Source organism: Halichoerus grypus, chromosome 2, assembly GCF_964656455.1.
Source record: "Halichoerus grypus chromosome 2, mHalGry1.hap1.1, whole genome shotgun sequence".
Lineage (NCBI taxonomy): Eukaryota > Metazoa > Chordata > Mammalia > Carnivora > Phocidae > Halichoerus > Halichoerus grypus.
This window is the reverse complement of record NC_135713.1, coordinates 95,693,027-95,716,690: the sequence shown is the minus strand read 5'-3', so window position 1 is coordinate 95,716,690 and position 23,664 is coordinate 95,693,027. Positions and strand designations below refer to the sequence as shown.

Sequence of the window (23,664 nt, the reverse complement as noted above, 5' to 3'; positions counted from 1 at the left end):
CACAAACACATTTTAGTGGAGTCCTTATAAGATCCAATTTGTTTACGGAGATGTGAGGGAACCCATTTTTTGGAATAGAAGCTTAGGGAAACTTTTTAGTATATTCTTTGATACTCTCTCACACAAAATATATGGTGTCTTTTCCAACACCAACCAGTTCTCCAATTCTGACACTACGCGGGGTTGGAATCAGATCCTACAAGTTAAAGGGCTCAGTCCCACAAAACCGCCCCATTTCAGATGCGCGCTGCAAATGGGGTGCCCAGGCAACTCACACTTCTGCCCAGCCAACTACAGATTTGTGAATTTCCACAGCCCCGAACAGGTTTGATAATTGACTAGATAAAGAAGTACCTAGGGTGAGCTACAGAGGAGTGCGAAGTGCCTGAGCCTCCATGTTCCCATGGAGTTAGTTAGGGTACACTACCACCGTCCTTACAGGTGAATGCATTCACCAGTCTGGAAGCTCTCTTGATTTATAGAGGTTTCATTATGTAGGCATGATTGATTAAATCCTTGGGCATTGGTGACTGAATTTAATCTCCAGCACCTCTCCCCTCCCTAGAAGTCAGGGGTGAGGTGGGAGGCTGAAAGTTTCAACTCTCTCTTCACATGGTTGGTTATTTCCAGAGACCAGCCCCCATCAAGAAGCTATCTAGGAGCCCCTCAAATTAAAGTGGAGATGATATGAAGTTTTCTGTTATTATGCAGAGAGGCTAAGATTTTAAAGACTGATACAACCCAGTGTTCCCTGGAGCGGGTGAGGGCGGCATTGCTTCTCAGAAGCTGTTAGGGGAATTCTGAAAACATGTACAACATGTAGAGAGGGGGGAGTCTAGCAATCTCAGTGTTTTCCCCTATAGATGAGGGGGTGTTCCCTTTGGCTACTTTCAAGATTTTTTCTTGGTCTTGGTGTGGATTTCTTTGGGTTATTATGTTTGAGGTTTACTCAGTGTCTTGAATCTGTAGATTTGTGTCTCTTGACAAATTTGTAAGACTTTCAGCCATTATATATTTGAATATTTTTTCTCTTCTTCTGCCTGAACTCCAGTGACATGAGTATTAAATCTTTTGTGATAGTCCCAAAGGTCCTTGATGTTCAGTGAATTTGTTTTCAATCTCTTTGCTCTGTTTTTCTTATTGGAAACTTTCTATTGTTCTCTTCCAATTCACTGATTCTTTCCACTGACTCCTGCATTCTGGTGTTGAGCCTAATCGCTAAGCTTTTTTTTTTTTCTATTTTTTCTAGATGTTTTCTATATTTTATGTGTTTCAAGTGTGTTCATGATTGCTCACTGAAGCATTATTATCATGACTGCCTGAAAATCTTTGTCAGATAATACTAACATCTCTGTCATCTCTGGGTTGGCATCTCTTAATTGTTTTTTCTCAGTCTGTTTGAGATCTTCCCAGTTGTTCTTAGGATGAGTGATATTCAATTGAAAAGTCATTTTCCTATTATGATATGAGACTTTATTTTTTTTATTATGTTATGTTAGTCACCATACAGTACATCATTAGTTTTTTATGTAGTGTTCCATGATTCTTTGTTTGCTTATAACACCCAGTGCTCCATGCAATACGGTATGAGATTTTAAATCTCTTGTAAACCTTTAGTTTCTGGACACCTCCCTGTGGGGAGAAAAGGGTACAGTGCCTTATTATTGCCTGGTGGAGGTAGATATCCAGTGTCTCCACTCAGCCTCTGTTGACACACAAGAGGGGGGGATATCTTCATTCATGTTGGCCAGCAGTGGGAGTCCAGGCTCCCCTCACGATCATGATACCATGGAGGGAAAGAAGGGAGAAGGGAAGGAGCTCATCACTGGCCAGCAAGGATGAAACTCCCTACTTAGCCTTCCCTGATACCACTTCGGTGGTGATATGGAGTCACCACATCACATTTTGTGAGGGTGGAAGTCTAGGCTCTCTCCTAGGCTTTTGCTGGTATGGCTGGCATTTGGGCTATAATTTTTTTGGTGTTCATTTGGAGGGGAAAGATTATTGTCTAAACATTTTTTGTCTTTCTAGGCTGCCCCTACCCTGGTCCTCTGGCTAGAGAGAACAGGGTTTGTTGGGGCTTTTTAAATAATCTGTTGCTGATGGTATTTCCACATTGCCATCTTCTTCAGTTCCGAGACTGAGATCAATGGAGCAAAAGAAAATGCAGGGAACTCACCACTCCTAAACTCAGATTTGTCTGAGATCAGTGGAGCAAAAGAAAATGCAGGGAACTCACCTACGGTCCCTAGCACCTCTGCCTTTTTTCTGTCTTTCAGAGTCTTCTTATGTTTGTTTTTAATATCCAGTATTTTTAGCTGTAGTTAGGGGGAATGCTCATGAAAGTATGACTACTCCATCTCCATATGAATTTTAATATTGTTTACTTATTCATTCAGCCTTTTTTTTGAGTGCGTGTGATACAACCATGAATAAGCCATTTGTGGTCATTACTCTCACAGAGTTTGTGGACAAGTGAACATCAGGTATAATAGAGTGAGGTCAGGGTCATTGTGAGGGAAGTACATGGTGTTGTGAAAGCAGAGAAGAGGGCTTCTTGAAAGAAGTGACATCTGAGCTGAGACCTGAAAAACAGTAGGTGATAGCTGAGCAAAGAGATGGAGAAAGAACATCTCAGACGACATATGAAATACTATCTGAAAATTTCTGGAGGCTAGAGTTAACAGAGGTAAGCAAGGAACAAATCAGGAATGATCTTGTAAATTGCATCATCCTATGGGCAATGGGGAGCCCTTGAAGTGTTTTAGGAAGAAGAGGGACAAGCTCAGAGAAGGGCTAGAAGTTTACTCTGGTGGCCAGAAAAGAGGCAGGAGGACTGGTTAGGACGCTGAAAATAGTGATGTGAACCAGAAAAATGTGGGTAGGAAAGGAACTAAATCAACATTCAACATGTTCACTGATATTTAGAGATATAATAAATAAAACTTCATGGTAAGTTAGATGGTAGGGTGAGGAAAGAGGTCATCAAAGATGATTCCAGTTTCTGCTTGTAGAGTTGAGTGGATGGTGATGGGCATTTTGAGGCTGGGACACAGGAGGGAGAGAGAACAGGTTTGGGCTGGGGTCGGGAAGATAATGAGCTGCCATTGTGGATGTGTTGGGTTTTCATGTCAACATGATGTCTGATAGTCATTTGGATTATTAGGTTTGGATGCCAGAAAGACACCTGAGCTGGGGATAGAGTGCTCCTTCACTAAGTCATTAAATTCTGGATGATTTTGGAATATGTATCATGTGGCAGCAATTACTCTCGTTCTTGAGGTACAGCAGTGAACAAAACAGGCAGAAAACCCTGGCTTGATGGAGCTTATGTCCTACTTGGAAAAGACAGCCAATAAACAATTAGATAAGTAAGTAGTTATATCAAATGGTCCTTAGTGCTATAGAGAAAAATAAAGCTACATATGGGCACAGAGAGCCCTGGAGTCTGGGAACTTACAATTGTTAACAGGATGGTCTAAGAATATGCAACTATAAAAGGTGACATTTGAGCAAAGATGCCGGAAGATACTTGGGAAGAGAACATTCACAGCAGGGGCAACAGTGAGTGCGAAGGTCCTAAGCTGTAAGTGTTGGAGGCCAGTGGGAGGAGGGGCAAAGAAGCTTGTCACTCTGGAGCAGCATAAGCAAGGTGGACGGTAAGAGGCAATAGGGCAGAGTAGACACGAAGGACTTCGATCTTCATGAAAATCCATTGGAGGGTTTGGGGCCAAGTAGCGACATGATCTCATGTATGTTTAAAAGGAGAACTGGCTTTTGTGTTTAAAATATACTACAGAGGGTCTGAGGTGGAATCAGGGAGAACAGTGAGGAGTGCACTGCAACAGTTGTGGCAAGAGACAGTAGTGCCAGTGGATGTGGTAAGAATTGGTTCGATTCTGCAAATATGTGGAAGACCAACGGGCATTGCTGAAAGATTGGATGTGAGGTATGGGGGGTAGGCGGTGGCGGGGTGGGGGGGCGGATACTCAGAATGACTTTAGGGTTTTTGACCAGAGCCACTGAAAGGCTGGGGTTACCTTGGCTGATATAGGGAAGATTGTGTCAGGGGGAAGTTAGGGAGGAAGTATCAGGAGCTCAGTTTTTTCCTGTTAAGTCTGAGATGCTATGAAATATCCAGATGGAAATGTCAACTAGGCAGTTGCATGTATGAGACCAGAGTTCAGGGAAGAGGCCTGGGTGGGAGGTAAAAATTTGAGCCCTTTCAGTATAGAGAAGAAATTTAAAGTCCTGATGTCAGATGACGCCATCAAAGGACGACGTGTAGGTAGAGAAGAGGGGAGTTCTGAGGACTTAGTCTGGAGACATGGGAGAATTCAGAGGTCCAGCTGATGAGGAGAAGTGAGGAAGGAAGACTGAGAAGGAACTAGGAGTGAGGTAAAGAGAAAAGGCATGAGTTAGGTCCTAGGAGCCACGTGAAGAAAGTAGTTCAGGAAGAGGGATTGATCAGCTGTGATAGATGCTGCTGGTGGACCAAACAGATGATGGGAATTGATGACTTGAATTGGGGTTATGGCAGCAACTAAGTTACCGGCATGACGGTAAAGATAAGGGCCTGCTCACTAGTATCATGGCAAAATCCCAGTAGCCAGACTCCCAATCATGCAACAGTTGATCCTGAGACAGGATCAGGGTTGACCTACCTTGAGGTTTAGTTGACTTCTGCACCCCAGACAGGGTTGAACCCGCAGGTGGGAGAGAAATGGCCCCATGTGTAGAGACAGGAGGACCTTAGGGACAGTCAACGAGTGTACACACATGCATGTCTGAAGACAAGCAGCCATCCCTTTGTTCTTCTGCACTCTTATGACATCACTCTCCTGGCACCCGGGCTGGTGACAATATGTGGAGACCAGGCAGTAGGGTTAGAGTGGCCTGGCAGGTAGTTGAAGGCAAAGGAAACAAAACAGAGGCCTACAGAAGAATGATGTATCTGAAAAGGTAAAGGGTTGAGTCGGGGTAAATCCATCAAGGTAAGAAGATCCAGAGTCAGCACAGCATGTAATAGTAGAAATCCAGAAACTCAGGCCAAGAGAGTAGAGAACCAAAAACGCTCACCCAGCTCTCACCCTAGCCGACCACCTCCATTTGATCCTCCCTCTTCATCCCAACTCTGCACTGACAGCTGGGGATCCTTGTGGAGGCCGGGTTCCCAGTGTCCCCGAGGACCACAGTGATTGGGACTCAGTGGTCCACGCAGGATGCTTCTTCCTCTGACTCCGAATTCTGAGGTGTGGCCTTGAAGGAGAGAGTAGTAGGGATTCGTGCTGGGACCTGGGGCTGATGGAAAAAGCAAACAAAGTTGAGTATGTGTCCGTGAGGCTGGGAAGTCAGGACAGCTTTGAGAAGCATTGTAAGGGAAGAAATGGAGAGCAGAGCAAAACGATCGATCTTTGAAGTGTGAGCATTATTGAATATACAAGTCATTGTATAGTATTTTGACAGTTTCTAATCATCCCTACACACATCAGCCCCTGTCTTGTGTCAAAAATAAGCAGGGAACCTATTATCTGTAATGTAAACAATGGGCAACAGATAAGATATGAGATTATTCTAGTAGATGAGAAATATGACTGCAGCACTGTGCCAGAGATAGAACAGATTTTCCCAGCTTGCCGGAAATCTAACAGGGGGCCCCACCCACGGAACACATTGGTCCAGGGGAGTTGACTTTTTCCATCATTTCTCCACACCCAGCTGCTGCCACCATCTAAACTGTCTCAGTCCTCCTTGGACTGCGAGATGCCAACACAAGAGACAATCCATTTATTGGGTTCAGTCAGGGCTGGTTGGACTCCGTCCCCTGTATTCTCACTACGAGAAAAATCATAACTTTTCCCTCATCTCTTCGAATCTTCAAAGAGGAAACAATATGTAATGATAGGTTGACCTGGATTTACCTAGTATTCGTTAACCCCATCCTTTAGCTCCCTTCCTTTCCTCTCCTCCTTAGTCAAGGTTTTAGACCACCTGAAAATCCTAAACATAGCCACCTGACGTAAGAGACTCATGCACCGGGTCATTTGGGTTCTCAGTTCTGCCTTCCTGTCATTCTGTGTCCAGCCAGTGACTTCCTGCTGCCACCCTGTGGGGGTGACAGAGCTCCACTGCGGGACACTTCCTGTGTCCTTATGGCCCAGTGGCCACTTTGACCCCTTCTCCATGGAGCTCAGGGCGAGGAGCTCCCACCTTGTAAATGGTGAAACCCAAGCTGTCCCCGAGCCAGCAGGCCTGTACTCCGGGTACTCGTCCAGCAATGTGCTCCTGCCTTTCTCTGGCCACCGACCCCCCCTCTCTTCTTCCCCCTTACACATACACAGTTTCAGACATGGCCTCAGAAAGCATTTGAAAGTCAGCCTGTGATTGTTCCCACCTGCTACTCCCTGCTCGTCCTGGGCAGCCGCTGCTGTCACCCAGCGCCATGGGAAGGTCCTTTTCTTCTGTGAGCTAACCCAAAGCATCTGCCCAGAATTAGCCACCCGAAGCCCCTCCCCATGCTCTATCCTGAAGGTCTTCTATCCTGGATCTTATACTGACCAGCTGTGTGACCTCAGCGAGACCACTCAGCGAAACTGTGCCTCATTCGTTTGAGAGACAAAATGACGGCATGCTGCATCCGTGGTTATGAAGATAAAGACCTCAATTTTTTTTTACAATCTTGACATGAAGTATTTTTTCTATCATTTCTATCTTTATAGACCTTGTCATTGTATTATATATGTATGACCTGAGTCATTTTGGCTATTCAGGCAATGTCAGACCCTTTTCGTCTCTGGCAGTGAGAAGAGGAGTGTGAGGGGGTAGGAAGTAGACGTGTCCTTCACCCCCCGCCTCTCTCTCAGGTGGTGTATTACAAGGGTGGCAAATCCTACCGAACGTGCAAACGGGCACAGAAGCGGTCTTACAGCCTGTTCTTGACTCCAGGGAAGTCCATCTCTCTGCTGAACAAGCCCTTACAGGAAAGGGCTATGGGACCATGATGACATGCCAACAGCAGGACCATCAGCCCTGGGTCTGGTCAGGCCTTTAAGTGTTAGGGTGCAGGACCAGTGGGCTCTAGAATCTGGAGTCTGAGCCAAGGGTACCATTCCACCAGTTTGAGGCTACTGGGCTTAGAGGATGCTTGCTCATCCATGGTGCTAAGGGCAGAACATTCTTTCCAGTCAACTACATACCAACCACTCCTATCACCAATGAAACATTGTCTCTGTGTGCATTAACAAACTTTCTCATGCAGATTTCTAAAATGATGTGTAAAGCCCTAAATATCTATCTCTGGCCTATTGATTCCTGGTTTACATGTTTTAAATTCTAGAGTATAGAACAACTTAACTCCTCTTTGTACTGAAGTACTTTTAAAGCAAATTACCACCAGGACACATGATGATAGAATGTTAAGGGGTGTGTTTGTTTACTGTCTATTACCCACTACAATGTGAGCTCCTTCAGGGCAGGACTTTGTTTTCCTTATTTATTTGCATAGCTCTAGGTGAATGGGAGGAGGGGAAAGTAAGGGAAGAGAAGGGGATGCTTTTTAAAATTCACCTGGCTATGGGCTGTGGTTTTCCTTCCCATGTGGGATCCAGCACCGCACCCCTCCTCCCCCATCTAGGTAAGCTGGTTAGGCCTGTTGTGAATGAGGGATAGTCCTCTTCCCTTCCCTCTGGCTGCCTTCTGCACCCCTTTCTACTTTTACAGTCCAGAGCCTGTGACCTCCCGATGCTTCAGCAGCCAGCTCCCCCTTGGCCCACACAGCACTGCCTACTGGAAACCCTTTCTCCTCCTCTCTTTGCCTTCCTCCATCAGTAGTGGGGAGGAGGCCTGGCGCTGCCAGAAAATAGCTTAGATCAGTCCTTTAGCCTTTCTGGAGCTTGGTTTCCTCATCTGCAAAATGGAGGTATGTCAGGCTCGGTGCCTGGATTTAGGTCATCTCATTTAGGTCATCTCATTTACCCCATATGTGATCGTCACTCCAAGCCTACAAGAGTAAGGAGCCTTACTCTATTTTCTAGAGTGGAAAATGAGGCACAGAGAGGGGAAGAAACTTGCCCTGGGTCACTGAGGTTCAAACCCAGGTCTGTGACTCCGAGGTGCTGCTCCCAGCACAGACATACTTACCCCTGTCCTAGCCGGTCTGGGGTAGAACTGCGGGAATTGGCTTCTAAGAAGCTTACCTGGGAATTGGGATCTACAGTCCTGTTCACGAATCCTGGCCTTAGATGAACTCCAAGTTGCCTCCCAGTGCTTGCTTTCATCCCATCACTATCTACTCTGGCCTGGGGAACTCACCTACTTCCCACCTAGCTTCATCAGATACAGGGGAAGACACAAAGACTTCCATTAGGGCCTGACCATGAATATTGGCGTATCAACAGCACAAGCACTAGGGAGACCCTTGATGGTGATGGGGATGGGAGGGAGATGGAGGGTTACCTTGGGCCCAGGGATTCCTCTTGGCTCACAAACCATAGGTAAGTCCTTCTTCGCTTGCATGTAAGGCAAGCCCTGCTTACAGTGGTATAGGATGCCGTCTTCCCAGGTTAAGGAGGACACACACAGACCACACACATACACACACTACTTACTTGGATGAGACAAACTTTCTCTTTCTTTGAAGCTCAAGAAAGTAATTGAATTCAGTTTTTTCTGACTTAAGAATGTGAAATTAGAGTTCTATCCTCTGAACAAGCAAGAGGGTAGGCTGGAATCAGCAAACAAACGTGGCCTGACTAATGCCCTTTACAGAAAGCTACTTCCAGCATATTTTGAAGATGTCAGGAAATTCCACAAGTATCTTGTGCCTGTCCTAAAGGGGCAGCGATGAATGAATGGAAAAACTCTACAATCCTGCCCCAAAATCAGGCTGAATCCAGACAGGAGAGCCCTGAGATTGGTACAAGCCAGGCCTTAGTGGGGGAGCAGGAAGGAGGACCTCCTTCAGCAGGGGGACCTTCATGGCTGCCCAGAGCCCAGCCTGCCCAGTGGCTGCATAAGAGTTGGAAGCAAAAGAAATGATTCAGGTTACGTGAGAAACAGAGTGCCGCTGGGAGAAATAAGCTGTGAAAAGCAGCGTAAGCTGGAGTAGAGACGGGGAAGAAAAGAGGTTGGATGAAGCCTTTGCCTTGGATTCCTCTCCTGGGGGCCACAGTCTCCCCCCACCCCAACCATATCATAAACATTTTCCCTCGCCTGGGTTACACTGCCTGATATTTCCTAATGAACACATCCAAGCGAAGGAGGTCTTGCGTGTGAAGGTGTTTATTGCAATAGCATTCATGTTCCCCCAGTTTGGAAAGCTCCTAATTATCCCAGTGGTATGGTTACAGAAATAATGGTTAGAAGCCCCATCATTTCATTTTAAAACATAAACAACATGGGATGGTTTTATTAATGATTGGGGGAAAAGCAGAAGCAAAACTGTATAAATCCTGTGATTCGTAAAAAACAAGGTTATGACTGGAAGCACACTAAAGGGAATATAGAAGTGAAAACCATTTTTTGGAGGGGTAGAGTAGGTGTTTTGCTTTTCTGATCTCCTTTTGGCATATAATAGTAAATCCAGATCAATTCAATAATGCAGTTATCTCTGGAAGAATCCAGGGTCGTCAGCCCTGGACACACCAGTTTTTGGAAGTTCCAAAAACTCCAGTGCCTGGGCCCCCAGCAGAGCAGTAAGGTCAGAATGTCTGCGGGGGTGGCCCCGGGCATTGGCGTCTCCACAGCACGTGTTGTCACAGCTGCACGGGTGATGGTGTGCCCCCAGCTCTGAGCACCCCTGGGCGAGACTGTGGTCATATAGGGCCGTGCACCCGAGTTCCACCAGATTACTCTTCTGACTCCACACTGAAACAGCCGAGGACGTGGGACACTTGTTTGGGGACTGGGGGAAGGCAGGCCATTTGGCGCTCAAGGGGCCTTTGTGGGGGTGTCTAAGATGGAGTGGGGTACCACAGAGATAAGTTAGAGAGATGTGAGGGTGTTTTGAGAGTCAGAGAACACCTTTGTCCACATTTCCATCCTTCACCTGGTGAGCTCCTGCTCCTTCAAGATGAATTCTCTTCACCTCCATCCCCTCCGAGAAGTCTTCCGTCAGTGCCGTACCCCCACCCTGAGATCCCCTCCCATCCGCTGCACCCCCGTAGTACGCTGTGGCTGGCCGTATTACTGTCCTTAGCATGTTGTGTTACCGTGATCCTTTTGCATCTGTCTTAATGCAAAAGGGGACTTTGTCATATTAATTTCGGGCTCCCTCGTGTCTAGTGTAGTGAGTGGCACATAAAGCTTAATGAATGACCATTAAATGAATAAATGCAGAGAAGAATGTGTAAATTAGGATTATATTAAGGACCATTTTGCCTCGTAGACAAATATTCAAAGGGTTTCTAGTGCCTTTAGCATGGTAGTCCAGTCGCTTGGATGGATCCAGTGGTGAAATAGCTTTTTTAGATAAACCTGGGAAACGTGCCATCGTTTGTAATGCTGTTTCCATGAGAAAAAATGAAATTCATTTTGTGCTTTCAAGAGCCGACTTCTGGGTGAATCCCTAGAGCACAATGTAAAGTAGTTCCTCCTTACCTGAGGTTTTCCTTCATGCAGTTTTGGTGACTCATGTCCCCTCAGGTCTGGAAGCAGATGAACCTCCTCCTGACACAACGTTAGAAGGTCAGTGGTAGCCTAATAGCACGTCCCAGTGCCTGCGTCGCTCACCTCGCGTCATCTCCTCATGTAGGCATTTCCTCGTCTTACGTCGTCACGAGAAGAGTGAGTGAGGACAGGGGCACCTGGCTGGCTCAGTCGGTGGGACCTGGGACTCTTAATCTCACGGCTGGGTCATGAGTTCAGGCCCCACATTGGGTGTAGAGATTACTTAAATTCTTAAAAAAAAAAAAAGAGTGAGCCCAGTATAATAATATATTTAGAGAGAGAGACCACACTCACCTAACTTTTATTATATTGTTATAATTGTTCTACTTTATTGTTAGTGATGGTTAATCTGACTGAGCCTAATTTATAAAGTAAACTTTATCATAAGTAGGTATATATAGGAAAAACATAGTATATATAGGGTTCGGTCCTATCTCTAGTTTCAGACGTCCACTGGGGGTGTTGGAACATCTCCCCTGCAGATGAGACGGGGTTATGATATTACTGATTTAAGGACTGCCTGTACTTTCCAAAATGCCCCTTGCTGAGTCCCTAGTATTCCTTTTTTAACTTCTTTTTTTAAGACTTTATTTATTTATTTGACAGAGAGAGACACAGCGAGAAGGAACACAAGCAGGGGGAGTGGGAGAGAGAGAAGCAGGCTTCCCACTGAGCAGGGAGCCCGACAAGGGGCTCGATCCCAGGACCCTGGGACCATGACCTGAGCCGAAGGCAGACGCTTAACGACTGAGCCACCCAGGCGTCCCTCCTTTTTTAACTTCTACCAGTGATTTGACTGAGTTGTCCAGAAAAAGTTCTCTCCAAAAGTTTAGATTAAGCAAAGAGAATGCTTCCCTTTTACCCCTTAAAAGGTAAATTCCATGAGCTGAGTCTGGATCTACCCCATTTCAGGCCTTTTCAAAATGAGCATTTAATTTGTTTTCCTGATTTCAGCAATCAATGGGGCGGATCCTTCAGTCAGCGTTTGAAACCATGGCTCACAGTGGCATGGCGCCTACCATGTGCCGGGCACGGCCTACCTGTTACTATTATTCAGCATCCCTTGCTTCTTCCCAGGAGCTCCGTAAAAGCCACGGCTGATCCTGCATTGAAGTCAGAAAAACGAAATTTAAGAAAGAGGCCGAATGTGAGGGCAAAACTTTCCTCACCCTATCCAGAATGGTGCCAGTGGTTTCCTTTTCCCAGCCTCTAACCAAAGCTAAAAATGATATAAATGCCCTGGAACCCACTCCATTGGGAAGGCCCTGGAGAAGCCACAGCCCAGTAAGGGATGCTCTGGAGGCCACGCCCCCGGCAGCGGAGCCTGAGCACCGCAGTGAGCCAGCTCCCTGCACTAGCACCGGGCTGTCAGAGGGAGTTAATGGTGCAGGACAAGGCCACCGTGATAAAATGTGGAACGGGGCTGCCGGGGTCCCAGGGTACTGTTTGGGGAAAGAATTTCCATGTAAAAGATTTAAGTAGGTTGAGCAAGAATTGAAAACAAAGGATTCTGGCTGGAGAGGTAGGGGAACAAGGGATGGAGTTTATAGAAAGATCATAGATCAGTTCATTCTTTCTCCTTGGTACTTGTTGGTTAAGAGAAGGCACAGAACATCTTTGGTCTGAAGAAAATTCAGTAGTTTGTCCTGCTGTTGAGAAGTCAGCGAAATGCTGAGCTCTGCAAACTCTCAGCTCCCCACCCTCAGAGGACTTAATGAGCATGTACTTTGTGTGTCTGTAGAAGTTCATGGCTTGCCTTTAAGTAAGAGCAAGGGAGTAAATGAACTGAAAGCTTATTTACTTTATAAACAGACAACCAGCAAGGGAGAGCTACTTCGAGAATGATTTTGGTAACACAGCTGTGTGTCTGATGCATGGGAAATCAACCCTCCAGATCACAAGTATTTGAAGAAAGAATTTACTTATCCAAGGAAAGGACGATCACATTTTCTCAAATGCCAATGCTAATTTAAGGAGGCTATATGCTTCGTATCCATACCAGATTTTCGTGTGAGGAACTGTCTCTGTTCGATAAATGAAGATGGAGAGTCATAGAATATAAAGATTTGATCATTTTCATTTTTTGGGTTTTTTTTTTTTTTTTAAGCTTCAGATACCAGATGCTCCCAATGCGTGTCTCTTCAGCGCTGTCCAGAAATCTCAGGAAGTTGTCCATACCATAAGGAGATAGCCACCCATATTTTATACCCTGTTCAGAGTTATGGCTTGGGAAAATACAGTTATTTTAACCCAGCTGTAAACTCTGTTTGGGTCATTCAGCAGTTTCAGCATCGAGAGACTTCTTCCTACGGAAGAATGTTTTCCTCTTATCAGCACCATACACACTAGCCATTTTTCCCAGACTGATACAGTTTATCTTACTACCAGAAGATGTATTTGGTAATTTATGAGCCTAGAATCTAGAAACTAAAATGTGGTTTAAAAAAAGCGAAGGAGGTCAATCTGAAAGGCTACCTACTATAGGACTCCAACTATCTGACATTCTGGAAAAGGCAGAATTAGAGACAGTAAAAAGATCAGTGGTGGCCAGAGTTACTGGGGAAAGAGGAGGGATAAATAGGGGGAGCACAGGGATTTTCGGGCAGTGAAACTATGAGTCTGTATGATACTGTAATGGTGGATACATGGCCTTATACATTTATCAAAGCCCGCAGAATACAAAACACAGAATGAACCCTGACTTAAACTATGGATTTGAGTTAATAACAATGTACTAATATTGGGTTCATCAATTATAAACCTGTGTACCACACTGAGATGTTAAAAATAGGGGTGCGGGGTGAAGGTTTATGTGGGAACTCTCTTTGCTTTTCACTCAGTTTTTTTGAAAACCTAAAACTGCTCGAAAAAGTGTTACTGAACAAATGAGGAGTTCAGCCTCATGGCATCTCCGTGGAGGTGGGGGAGGTGGTGGATGATGGTGTCATTCTACTGAAGTCCTCTGCAGTACCCAGCAGGTAGCCTCCAGCAATTTCGTTTGAAAACAGTTGTCAGTACATTAAATCTTACCTTTCTAGTGGTCGTTGCTACTACTAGTCTCTTTACTTAAAAACAAGCCAAAAAGAAGCAGCATATAAAATTAGCTTACTCTCTTCTCAAGAAGTTCCTGTTTTTCTGTCAGAGATTCTGTTACACCCCTTCCACATTCCACACAGTTGGCAGTTTTGCCACACGGCCGAGGTCTGCCTACTCTACCTTCCAGGTGTCTTGGCCAGAAAGAAAGTTGGCGCTTGTTACCTCTTTTTAGGTCCGTACTGACCAGTGAAGTCACTGGCCCTGGACAGGGTCACAGGCTGAGTTCTGTAGGAACTCAGCGTATTCCTCTCTGTGGTGTGGGAAGGGGGGCGGGTGGATAATAACCACAATGAATATCTACACTCTGTACAAAATGGCACTAGGAACAGCTCAGAGAGTGATGAGTAGTTGTGACTGGCTGAAGGAAAGCCCACACTTACCCATTTACAAATCAAAGAAAGAGGTGTACTGGATGCTACATTTGACAGCATACAAAATGCACTTCCCTCTGGAGGGGGAACAAGGTGTCCAACAATGATCTTGCATTCAATTTGCCTTGAACACACAGATGTATCCATGACGGACAAGAAAGTGAACTGACATAGAGGCTGAGGACGTTCATAGTATGTCGTGACGTCAGTACCCTCATGAGCAAAATTAAGTTTCCTAGAGTAAAATCACACTCAAATACCAGCAGAATGAGCAAGACCTTCTCTAAGCTGACGACCGGATTCTCCCCAATAATATTTTCCTGGACATGATTTTCCACACAGAACTCTGATGAGGATGGAGGAAGTGCTGTTAGCTCATTGGTGGCCCCCCCGCTCAGCATTCGGTGTCTGCCTGCTCCCAAAACATGTGTGGAGAGAGCATGATAATTCACCTCTACAGCACCCGAAAGATGAGGAATACAAGCCAGTCATCCCTGATTTGGTCTGAAAATTCTATGGTTTTAGTTATTTAAAACCTCATACGTTAATGGAGCTATGAGGAAAGAGGGAGGGGAAAAAAAATCTTAAGAAATATATGGTCCTGTCTTTTAATTTAACTCTGGAAGAGAGAAGAGACTTTTTGCCCTGAAATTTCCTTTTTCTTTCTGTTCACAATAAAGTGGAACTTCTGGGCAGAATAAGAATCAGTCAAGGTGAGGAGAAAATCAGCAGAGGGCTGAAGGACCAGTACCAAGAGCTGAGGTTCTCTACCTCCGGATGGGCTAGCAAGCATTCCATTGCTTGCCTTAATGAGATACAAAACTCTTCTTGGCAGTCCTTGAGGACATTTGTGTTTAAGGCTGCATCTGGGAAGTCACTTTGTCAACCTTGTCTTGTGTCTCTTCCCCTTGCAGGGCGACAGGTTTTGGCTTCTTGAATGCCCTATGCAAAGCAGCGGCCGTCCTTGGAAACTTAATATTCGGCTCCCTGGTCAGCTTCACCAAATCGATCCCCATCCTGCTGGCCTCCACTGTGCTGGTGTGTGGAGGACTGGTGGGCTTGCGCCTGCCCGACACACGAACCCAGGTCCTGATGTAATGGGGAACAAGCCATCCGTAATACTGCATTTCTTTCTCCTGCCCTGTGTCGACCCTCCGGACTGACTCAAGGCTTCAGATTTTTTTTTTTTTTCAGATCTCAAAAGATGGTAAAATAGCAGAACACTAACTCTTGCCGTGACTGAAATGTAGATGCATACCATCCTGCCCCTTAGATGTGAGTGTGCAGTGTTTTTCAGGCCCTTGTTTCCCTTCCGAACTGGGATGCTCCCGGCTCCCAACAGTCAGTGGAAGCGTTGTTGAAGTGTCCTCGGCAGCCGGGCCTCCCTGAGATCCTGCTCCCTGAAGGTTGAGGAGCCTATGCTGCCCTAAGAAATAGATCCTGCTTCTGATTTCACATTCACGGGAAATATAAGTTGGCATATTATTGCATTTGTGCTGAGGAGAGGGATTCTTCTTTTTTTTTTTTTTCAAACAGAGTGATATTTCCTGTTTACTTAGAAAAGGACACCCAGCTTAATTCTTGCTGTTACAGCAGGGCCTTTCAAAGAAAACCGTGTGGCACCGAACGGAGCTGGGTGGGGCTCTTTTGAGGCCTGACAGGGAAGGTGGCTTTGCTAACAAGACGGATAAAGGCTATGCCCTGAGCAGCAAAGATCTGAGTGAACGGCATACGCCAGATTTCTGCCCAGTTCCAGTCCTGAAAAATCTGAGGAGGGAGTCGCGCTGGTGTCTGTGATGGTGGCCTGGGGGCCAGAACGTTAGAAGATCAGAGATCAGAGACAGATCTTCTGCCTCTGTTTACCCCCGTCTCCTCCCCGCCCCCACCCCAGCTACCCTTGATCTTGCCAGGGAGCAGATTCCAAGAGAGAGAGCCACTTTCCGAACCCTGGGTCTGCCTGCCTCATTCTGCCCTTCATCCGAACTGTGTTCAGTCTAGAGATGGTCGGTCGTCTCCGTTGTTGTAAGTTGCAAATGAGGAAGAAGTCCACCTCTAGAGGCGTTTGGAAAGGCAAAATGCTGCCTTGAGGGTACCACCTTTCTGAGGGACGGCGCCCCCGCGCCCGTGACGCTGGGCTTTCTAGCTGGTAGCGCTGAAGTGGGTCTTCTTCCTCTCGCTTCCACTGGTCCTTGTGCTCCTGGCTCCCGGCTCTGTGTGGAACCCCAGCCGGCTTGGTCCAAGCAAGGGGCCCTCTGGCAGACAAGGTGGTTTGGGGCTGCTTGCTTTACCTCTGGAATCCTCCTGGCCCTGGAAGACAGAGGTCAGCAGGACATTCCCACAGGCTGTCAGCTCTGCGACCTTCTCACCCCTCAGGCCTGCCCCTCCTCCAGGCTCATCCTTTTTATTCATCTTCTTTGAAATCTGAAGCCTCCTTATAGACTTGCAGCAGTGACCAGCAGCCAGGAATAAATCCCATATTAAAACAGTATTCCTGTTTTTAACTCTGTCTTGTCAAAGGGTTATCCTTGTTACTTATTATAGCATTTCCAGCAGGCTGCAGCCCCGGGTCCTCGGGAAGGGAGAGCCTTTGTTTCCAATAGCCACTCCCTTCAAAGCCCCATCCTGACCCCAAAGGCCCTCTGCCTCCTTCTCCCCTTCCTAATGGTGCTCCTGGAGCTCCAGAGTGCAGAGTTCTGACTCTGTGAAACATTTCTTTCATGAACATAGCCATGAATCGATCACCCCTTGAAGTCATTCAGGTCTGTAAAGGGGGCAGCCTGGTGTTGGAGGCTGGCAGGAAGAGGGTAGTTCCCTGGGGAGGTCAGCCCAGGGCCAGAACATCAGCAAAACGCCAACCCCAAACTGCAAAGGTGGCAGAAAGAGGGAGAATCAGACAAGACTAGATGAGATCTCTTGGGCTGATGCCAGCAAAGCAGGGAAAGAAACGGAACCGCCTCTCACTTCTGCCTCTGTAATATTCCTGGAGAACAAAGCTGGCATTCACACAACCCGGGAAGGTAGATATTATTCTTCCACGTGGATTCATTTCCCTACCTACCTACCCCTTGATTCATCTTCGTCAAAAAGGCGCACGTGAGGACCCGAGCAGGGCTGTTGTAGTTGAACACAGCGTGTACAATCACAACTACCAAAGTAAGATGTGTTTGCTCATCAGCCCATTCAGAAGCAAGAGAGATGTGCATGGATGTCGCTGTCTCTAGTCTTCTTAACTTTCTGAAAGTTAAGATAGTCCAGTAAGCAAAGTCCACTCTCATAAATGTCTCACATGTCTGTTGTAGCACTAAGTGTGTAGAAAGTCTCCCAAGCTGCAGAGCTGAGCAGATGCAGAGTTTTAGTTGAACATTGGCTGGGTCAGAATGAGATTCAATGAGCAGAACCCCACTTTGTGAGACCTGACACCATACATCCCCTTCACAGGGGCCTTTCTTGGCCTTCCCGTCACCTGATCCAAGCCTCCCAGGTGGCCCAAGAGGGATCTATTCTAATCTCCTGGACAGTCTGTGGTCACAAACCTTCTTGGTCACCACCTTTTCCACCTTCCACGCAGTTTTCTCTGCCTCCTTTGCATTGTTCCCATCACCTTGATGTTCTCTGAGAGAGCTCAGGTTGTTCCCGAAGTATGTGGCAGGGCCTGTCTGGCTTGTTGTGGGGTTAGCTGGCTTAAGATAGAGCCGCGCGATTACACAGGAACTCAGCTCTGTCCACGGAGCAGCCTGCTGGCACCGGGCCCTGCGACCAGCATCTCGTTTCATCCACAAAAGAAGAAAAACGAGAGTATGTGCCAAAAGGGAAGCCTAGGAAACCGTTCCACTTGCTCCTGTATTTCTGACTCCTTTTCTATCCAAAATGTCCTCCTAGCTCTTTGGAATCAATCCAGAATGCCAAACCCAGAGGCCGGGGATCACCTTACACCCAGAGTAGTGACCCTGGGAGAGAAGATAGATGGGCCCTAGCCGCCTCCTTCATGCTGGACTCATCTTCGCAAGCACCAAATAGGTTTAGTCTAGGAACGGACGAATTAGCAAGTAGGCAGGTTGTTTGGGAAGCCCCTAGGAATAGGCCAGAAAACATAGTTCCCATGTTGTGCATGTGCTGCCCGCTTCTTAGGATCCTGAACATTATCTCCACTCAGTGCTGGGTTGACGGTTATCATTGCCTGCTCAGGAAAGGGACCCACCCCGCCACTTGGACACGGTTAGAAGACTCTCTGGTCACCATGCTGTCCCAAAGGCTGTGTCCTGTAGCTGTCCTCTTTTCTCCCTTTTGTTCTTGAAATAGGAAGACCTAGGGCTGCAGAAACTGAGTCTTGAATTGATACCCCTAAGTTGGCAAATGCACCTTCATTTACAAATCTCACCAAAGCAGACTGCAGGTGCGCACCAAAACCTGCTTCGCTGCTTCTCTGGATGTCTTTAGATACCATGGGAGAGGTGGGGAAAGAAATGTAGTGTCAGAGAGAGTCCAAGATACCACAGAGAAGGTTCCAGTGAAGGGCACACTGGAGCCTTTCTAAACCCTGGGATCATTTCAGAGTCGTTTCGTGGGCATACCTTTTGATTCCCTCTGCCAACCAAAATAGAATATGACAGTCTCCAGTCTTTTCTATTTAATATCAAAATGGCCCTTATCTCTTTCTTCATCTGTTCAATGCACTAAAGGCTCTGAAGTCGGAGATGTCTGAATTTGGCTTTTACCTGGAATCCTAGAAAGACAAGTGGTTGGTTGTTAAGGTTCATATTGGTGTATATTTGGTTTTCCTCTAACCCCCATGTCATGCTGAACTTAGTTCAGTGACCAAAGCTACAGAAACACAAGTTATGTGGCAACAACAGAAAGAACTCTACACCACAGGGCACTCAGATGAACTATACATTTCTTACGGTTTTCGTTTCTGCCAAACAATGTATGTTTTGAGAAAAGCTTTCCTTGCAGTATGTATGACATAGACAAAGAAAATTCTCAGCGTCTCCTAGACATATGTGTCCCTTTATTGTCCCGGGTATGGAGTGCCAGTTCTCCGTGTGATGTTCTCTTGCTCCATCCCTCCTATCAGCAGCATCCCACCAACCAGACACAGCTTTGCCAGAGCTTTCTTGGCTCTTTCTCCGATAGTACCTAGATCTCAGTAATCCCAGGATTCTGAGTTACAAGGATACGGTTCGTGGATCTGTCCAGGCCCTTGTTTAAGGCCGGCGAGGCTGGGTGGGGCAAAGAGGTGGCGAGAGCATTGCCTGGTCTCTTGTCCTTTCATGTGATTATTCAGTACATACTGATGGAGCTCTTCCCTGTGCTGGGTTATAAGCCACTAGTGAACGCTTTAGCGACTTGAGTGAAGGCAGAGGAAATGGGCGTGAAAGAGAAAACAGCGGCAATGGGGTCTCATATGGAAGCCCCCGCCCTATAAACACCAAGTGTTGTTTTCCCAAATTTAAAAGAAGCCCTAGCCTACGGTAGGCAGTCGAGAAACTACTCAGGCATTGGGACTATCTGTGACGGGAGGAGAAGGCCCCTCAGTTTCTTGGCCTTTGTTGGAGGGACTGCTAACTAATCCTTGGGAAATGAGAGAGACGAAGGCACACATGCTGTTGCTTTGAGTGCCTCGGCATGAAGTGGCACTGAGGTGTCACTCAAGGGAAGGTAGCAGCCGCAAAGATAGCCCCTTCTCCGTAGAGACGCTGGCTTTTAAAGTCCCGGAGTTCTTTCCATGGCCCGAGACGAGAGGTGGGGGCTGGGAGGTCTGGCCCAAGTGAAGTCAGCACCCCCCTCAGCGGCAGCCCTGTCCCCTGGCCTCAGCTTCCCGAGCTGTTTCCTTTCTGATTCTGAAGACTGGCGTCCACTGTCTTTGCAGATAGGCTGGAGACGCTTTGCCCTCTCTCTCCTCGGCAGATAAGCTCCCCAGAAAACAGGTTCTGACCGTTAGTGGCCTGAGCTTTTTGGATTTCAGTTCAAAACCAGTGCAGAGCTGTTGCCAAGTGTCTTGAAGCCACAAGGACCTTTGGGGCTCTGGGGCCTGAGGGGAAGCAGAGCAGAGAGAGTAATTGGTGGGGACCCCCCTCCCCTCTGGGAGCCCCGATTTCCTCTTTCACCCACAAACCCTCTCCTCCTTACCTCCCCACGGCAGTACACACTCACTTCCTTTCTTTTCCATCTATTCTTCTTCCTCCTTGCCTCCTCTGGTCACCTCTTGACTCCAGCCGTGCACAGAGGCCAGGCCAAGCTTTCCTGGCACACTTGGGACTGAAGGGTGCGCCCATCCATGCCTCTGGTGGAGGCCCAAAGGGTGAAGAAGGTGTTGAATGGCAGTGGGTGCGGGGAGTCTAAGCTCCAGACTGTGGGTGTTGACACAGCTCCGTGAACCAGAGATTTCTAGCTGCTTCTCCCTCCTGTGCATGATGAGATGGCCACCATTGGCATGGGACCCGAAAGAGGCCCATTTTCTGGGGCAGAAGTCTGAGACCTTAGCATTGGACTCCCAAAAGAAAGACGAGGTAGCCCGCAGCAAGGCTCTTGGAATTCATTGACCGCTGGGAGGTAGGGGCGCTGCTCCGGGCCTTCAGAGGCTGCCCGCTCCCTGCCTACCCTGCCAGTCAGGCTCCCCTTAGAGCCAGGAGTGCCCAAAACTAGGAGGAGGAGAAAGCAGCCCTCGGCCCTCTGTTCACACTCCGACAGGGCTTAACACCAGCCTAGCAGACCAACCTAGAAGCAGGGGTGTAGAGTGACTGGCGGAGCCTGCTCACGGGGACGGGGGCCCCGAAAGCCAGCGATGTGCGGGAGCAGACTCAAACCCGTGAACTCACCTTTCGGACATTTTGTGAGCCAGTTGGGAAACACAGCCATTATACTAAAAATTAGATTATGTAAACTTACAATAATAAATATGCAGAAGTCATCGCTTTCTAATTATTTTACCACATGTTAGCATCACCCGTGCCCTTGGGGTGATGGACACCTGTGGTCTCTGGATGGTAGAGATGCTGTATACTGTTGCACACATCTTCCCAACTCCACATTCAGTGACGTCACATTCATAGCTTGGAATCAGCCGGTGGGGGTGGAGGGGAGGATTTACACCGTGGAAATCTACCAAGGCTGCCGAGCAGACTCTTAGCCCCGAAGCCCTGACCGCTGTGTGGCCTCCCACTGCACGGACCCAGGCCACACCACATTGAGTCCTGTAGGTTTGTGGGTCAGCATCGCCCACATGCCCGAGGGAAGGAAAGACTTAGCAAGCTCAACCTCACGTCAGTACACGAAGGGTTTCTTTCTGCATTTGTATTGACTCAGAACAGGACCCACCGTGCAGAGAATCTGCCGCTTCCTATGGGTATTGCTCCTTCGGGGAGAATGTACAGTGAATTGACTAATGTATGCTGTGCGAACAAAAATAAGCTCGTTTGAAGCTATGAAGTGTCTCCCCTCCCACACCCAAGTAGGTGTCCAAGAAGGAAACTCCTTCCTTGCCCTTGACATTCACCAGGCCTGCCTGGATAGAACTGGACAGATTGGCTTAATCTCACTTCCACCACTGTTGTTAGACATTTATTGTGCCAAATCTATGTCCTCAATCAAACAGAAGAAAAAAGAAATGTTCTTTCTTGATACGTGCTTTTATAACATCTAAAAAGTGGTTATGTATCCTCGACCTGACCCGGGAACATATTGAATAGATCATGTGTCCTTCACTGATGTCTAGATACTGTAAATAAAGTCCTGCGAGGGTTTTTTTTCTTTCAGGTAAACCTCCATTTTTGGACACATGCTAAGCCCACCATCCACTCTCCTTTGCAGTGAGATCTTGGCAGGGGTCCCGTCCTTGGTTTTGGCGTTTGGCTGTTTTGTTTTGTTCTGTCTTGTTCCTTTCCTGTTTTCACTGCTCTGGAAGACCTCCTGCTGTGAATGTTCTAGTTACCCCAGTTGTACTGTATATATGTGCTGCATGTGTGAACCCCAATAAATTCTGTTTCAGGTTTCTGGAGTTTCCATCTTCCCTACAGCTGGTCCCATTGTGAACTCATCTTTCTGGTATGCTCCTCTGTGCCTGATTCCCGATTGCCAAAATGTTTGACCAAGTATGTTTTAACAAATGTCCCGAGACATCCGTGCGTATCCTTGTGAACGGGCATGCTCCGTGTGGGATGACTCGCGTACAGCATAAATCTATCAGATGTGGAAGTGTGCGTACATTTACTTGCCAGATACCTAACATTCATGTAACAGCTGCAAAGATATTTAATGTACATCGGATTATTAATAAAAGAGCATTTTTTGCTCCATTATATTCAAATAAAGATTGCCGTGCGACTGACTTCTCTTCTAAGCATGAATTGACCCTTTAAAAATAAGGACTGTCCTTTCTACGCTTAGGCATCAAGAAAACCTGTTTCCCTTGATTCGGGCTTATTTGAATTGTTCCTGTGGGCCGGGATCATGGGTACTGAGGTATTGTTGATGTTACGGCAACACGTTCTGATTGTTAGCCAGGACCATTGGGAAGAGAGTGTTCGTGCGGGAGCTGGTGGCAGGGCACGTGTCTGTGTTCTTTTGCTCTAGAACAGGAATAGCAAACAGATTTTTATCTAGCCTATTAACTCACTTGTCTGATGGTGGCTGCTTGGAATGGTCATCTGAGAAGAATGATGAGAAAAAATGCTGTGTTTCGTAGCACTGCTATCAAAGGCAGAAACAGACTAATCCCAAAGGAATACCTCTGACTGCATGTCACCGAACACCCAGCTTCAGATATCCATAGGAATAAAGGGAATTGTTATTCCATGTAACAAAGACAATTCCAAGGTTGGTTATGACATAGCCAGTCAACGTCACTGAAGACCCAGGTTCCTTCCACCTTTCACATCAGCCATCCTCAGCAGACTTGCCTTTGTCCCCTCAGGGGCATGAGAGAGTTCCAGCAAGTCGAAGCATCAGATCTTCACACAAAAATATAAGAACCAGAAGACAGACTATGCCCTCTTTAGGACCCTTTTTGGAGAACATTCTCAGAATCCTCTGGCAGACTTCCTGTTACATCTCACTAGCGGGACTTGCATTATTTGCCTATTCCTCAACCAATCACTCTCAAGGGGAATGTAATGATCATTTCCGGCTTAGACTGATCAACATTCCCCTCCGTCTAGAGAGCTCAGAAGGAGTTCTCTCTCCCCTAAAACACATGGCTTCTGACTACCTGAATAAAACTGAATTTAATGAGCAAGAGTAAAGGAAGGTAGCCATTGAGTAGGCAAGCAATGGTGGGCCATGACTTCCGGAACCGTGCTATGTAACACTGTTGCCGTACTCAGCTATTTATAGTTACACTTAAAATAACTACAACTAAGTTGAGAATGCCGGTGCTCAGGCATACCTAGCCACATTTCAAGATGCTTGGTTGCCACATATGGTGGGCTAGTGGCTGCCTTATTGGACAGCACAGATATAGACCATTTTATCATCACCAGAGGTTCTGTTGGACAGCACTCCCCTAGACATTGTGCACTCACTTCCCTCTTCAGGC

The 23,664-nt window shown here is 46.9% G+C and overlaps 1 protein-coding gene across 4 annotated transcripts in view; it reads left to right on the top strand.

The window, feature by feature from the left end:
* Positions 1-22,458, top strand: part of SV2C (synaptic vesicle glycoprotein 2C) — a 452,131-nt gene extending 429,673 nt beyond the window's left edge. For all 4 annotated transcript variants that reach the window (XM_078067169.1, XM_036065563.2, XM_036065564.2 and 1 more), the window contains one exon: positions 15,047-22,458. In XM_078067169.1, the coding sequence (XP_077923295.1) occupies positions 15,047-15,230 (184 nt within the window). In that variant the 3' untranslated portion in view covers positions 15,231-22,458. The remainder of the gene's footprint in view (positions 1-15,046) is intronic.
* The last annotated feature ends 1,206 nt before the right edge of the window (positions 22,459-23,664 follow it).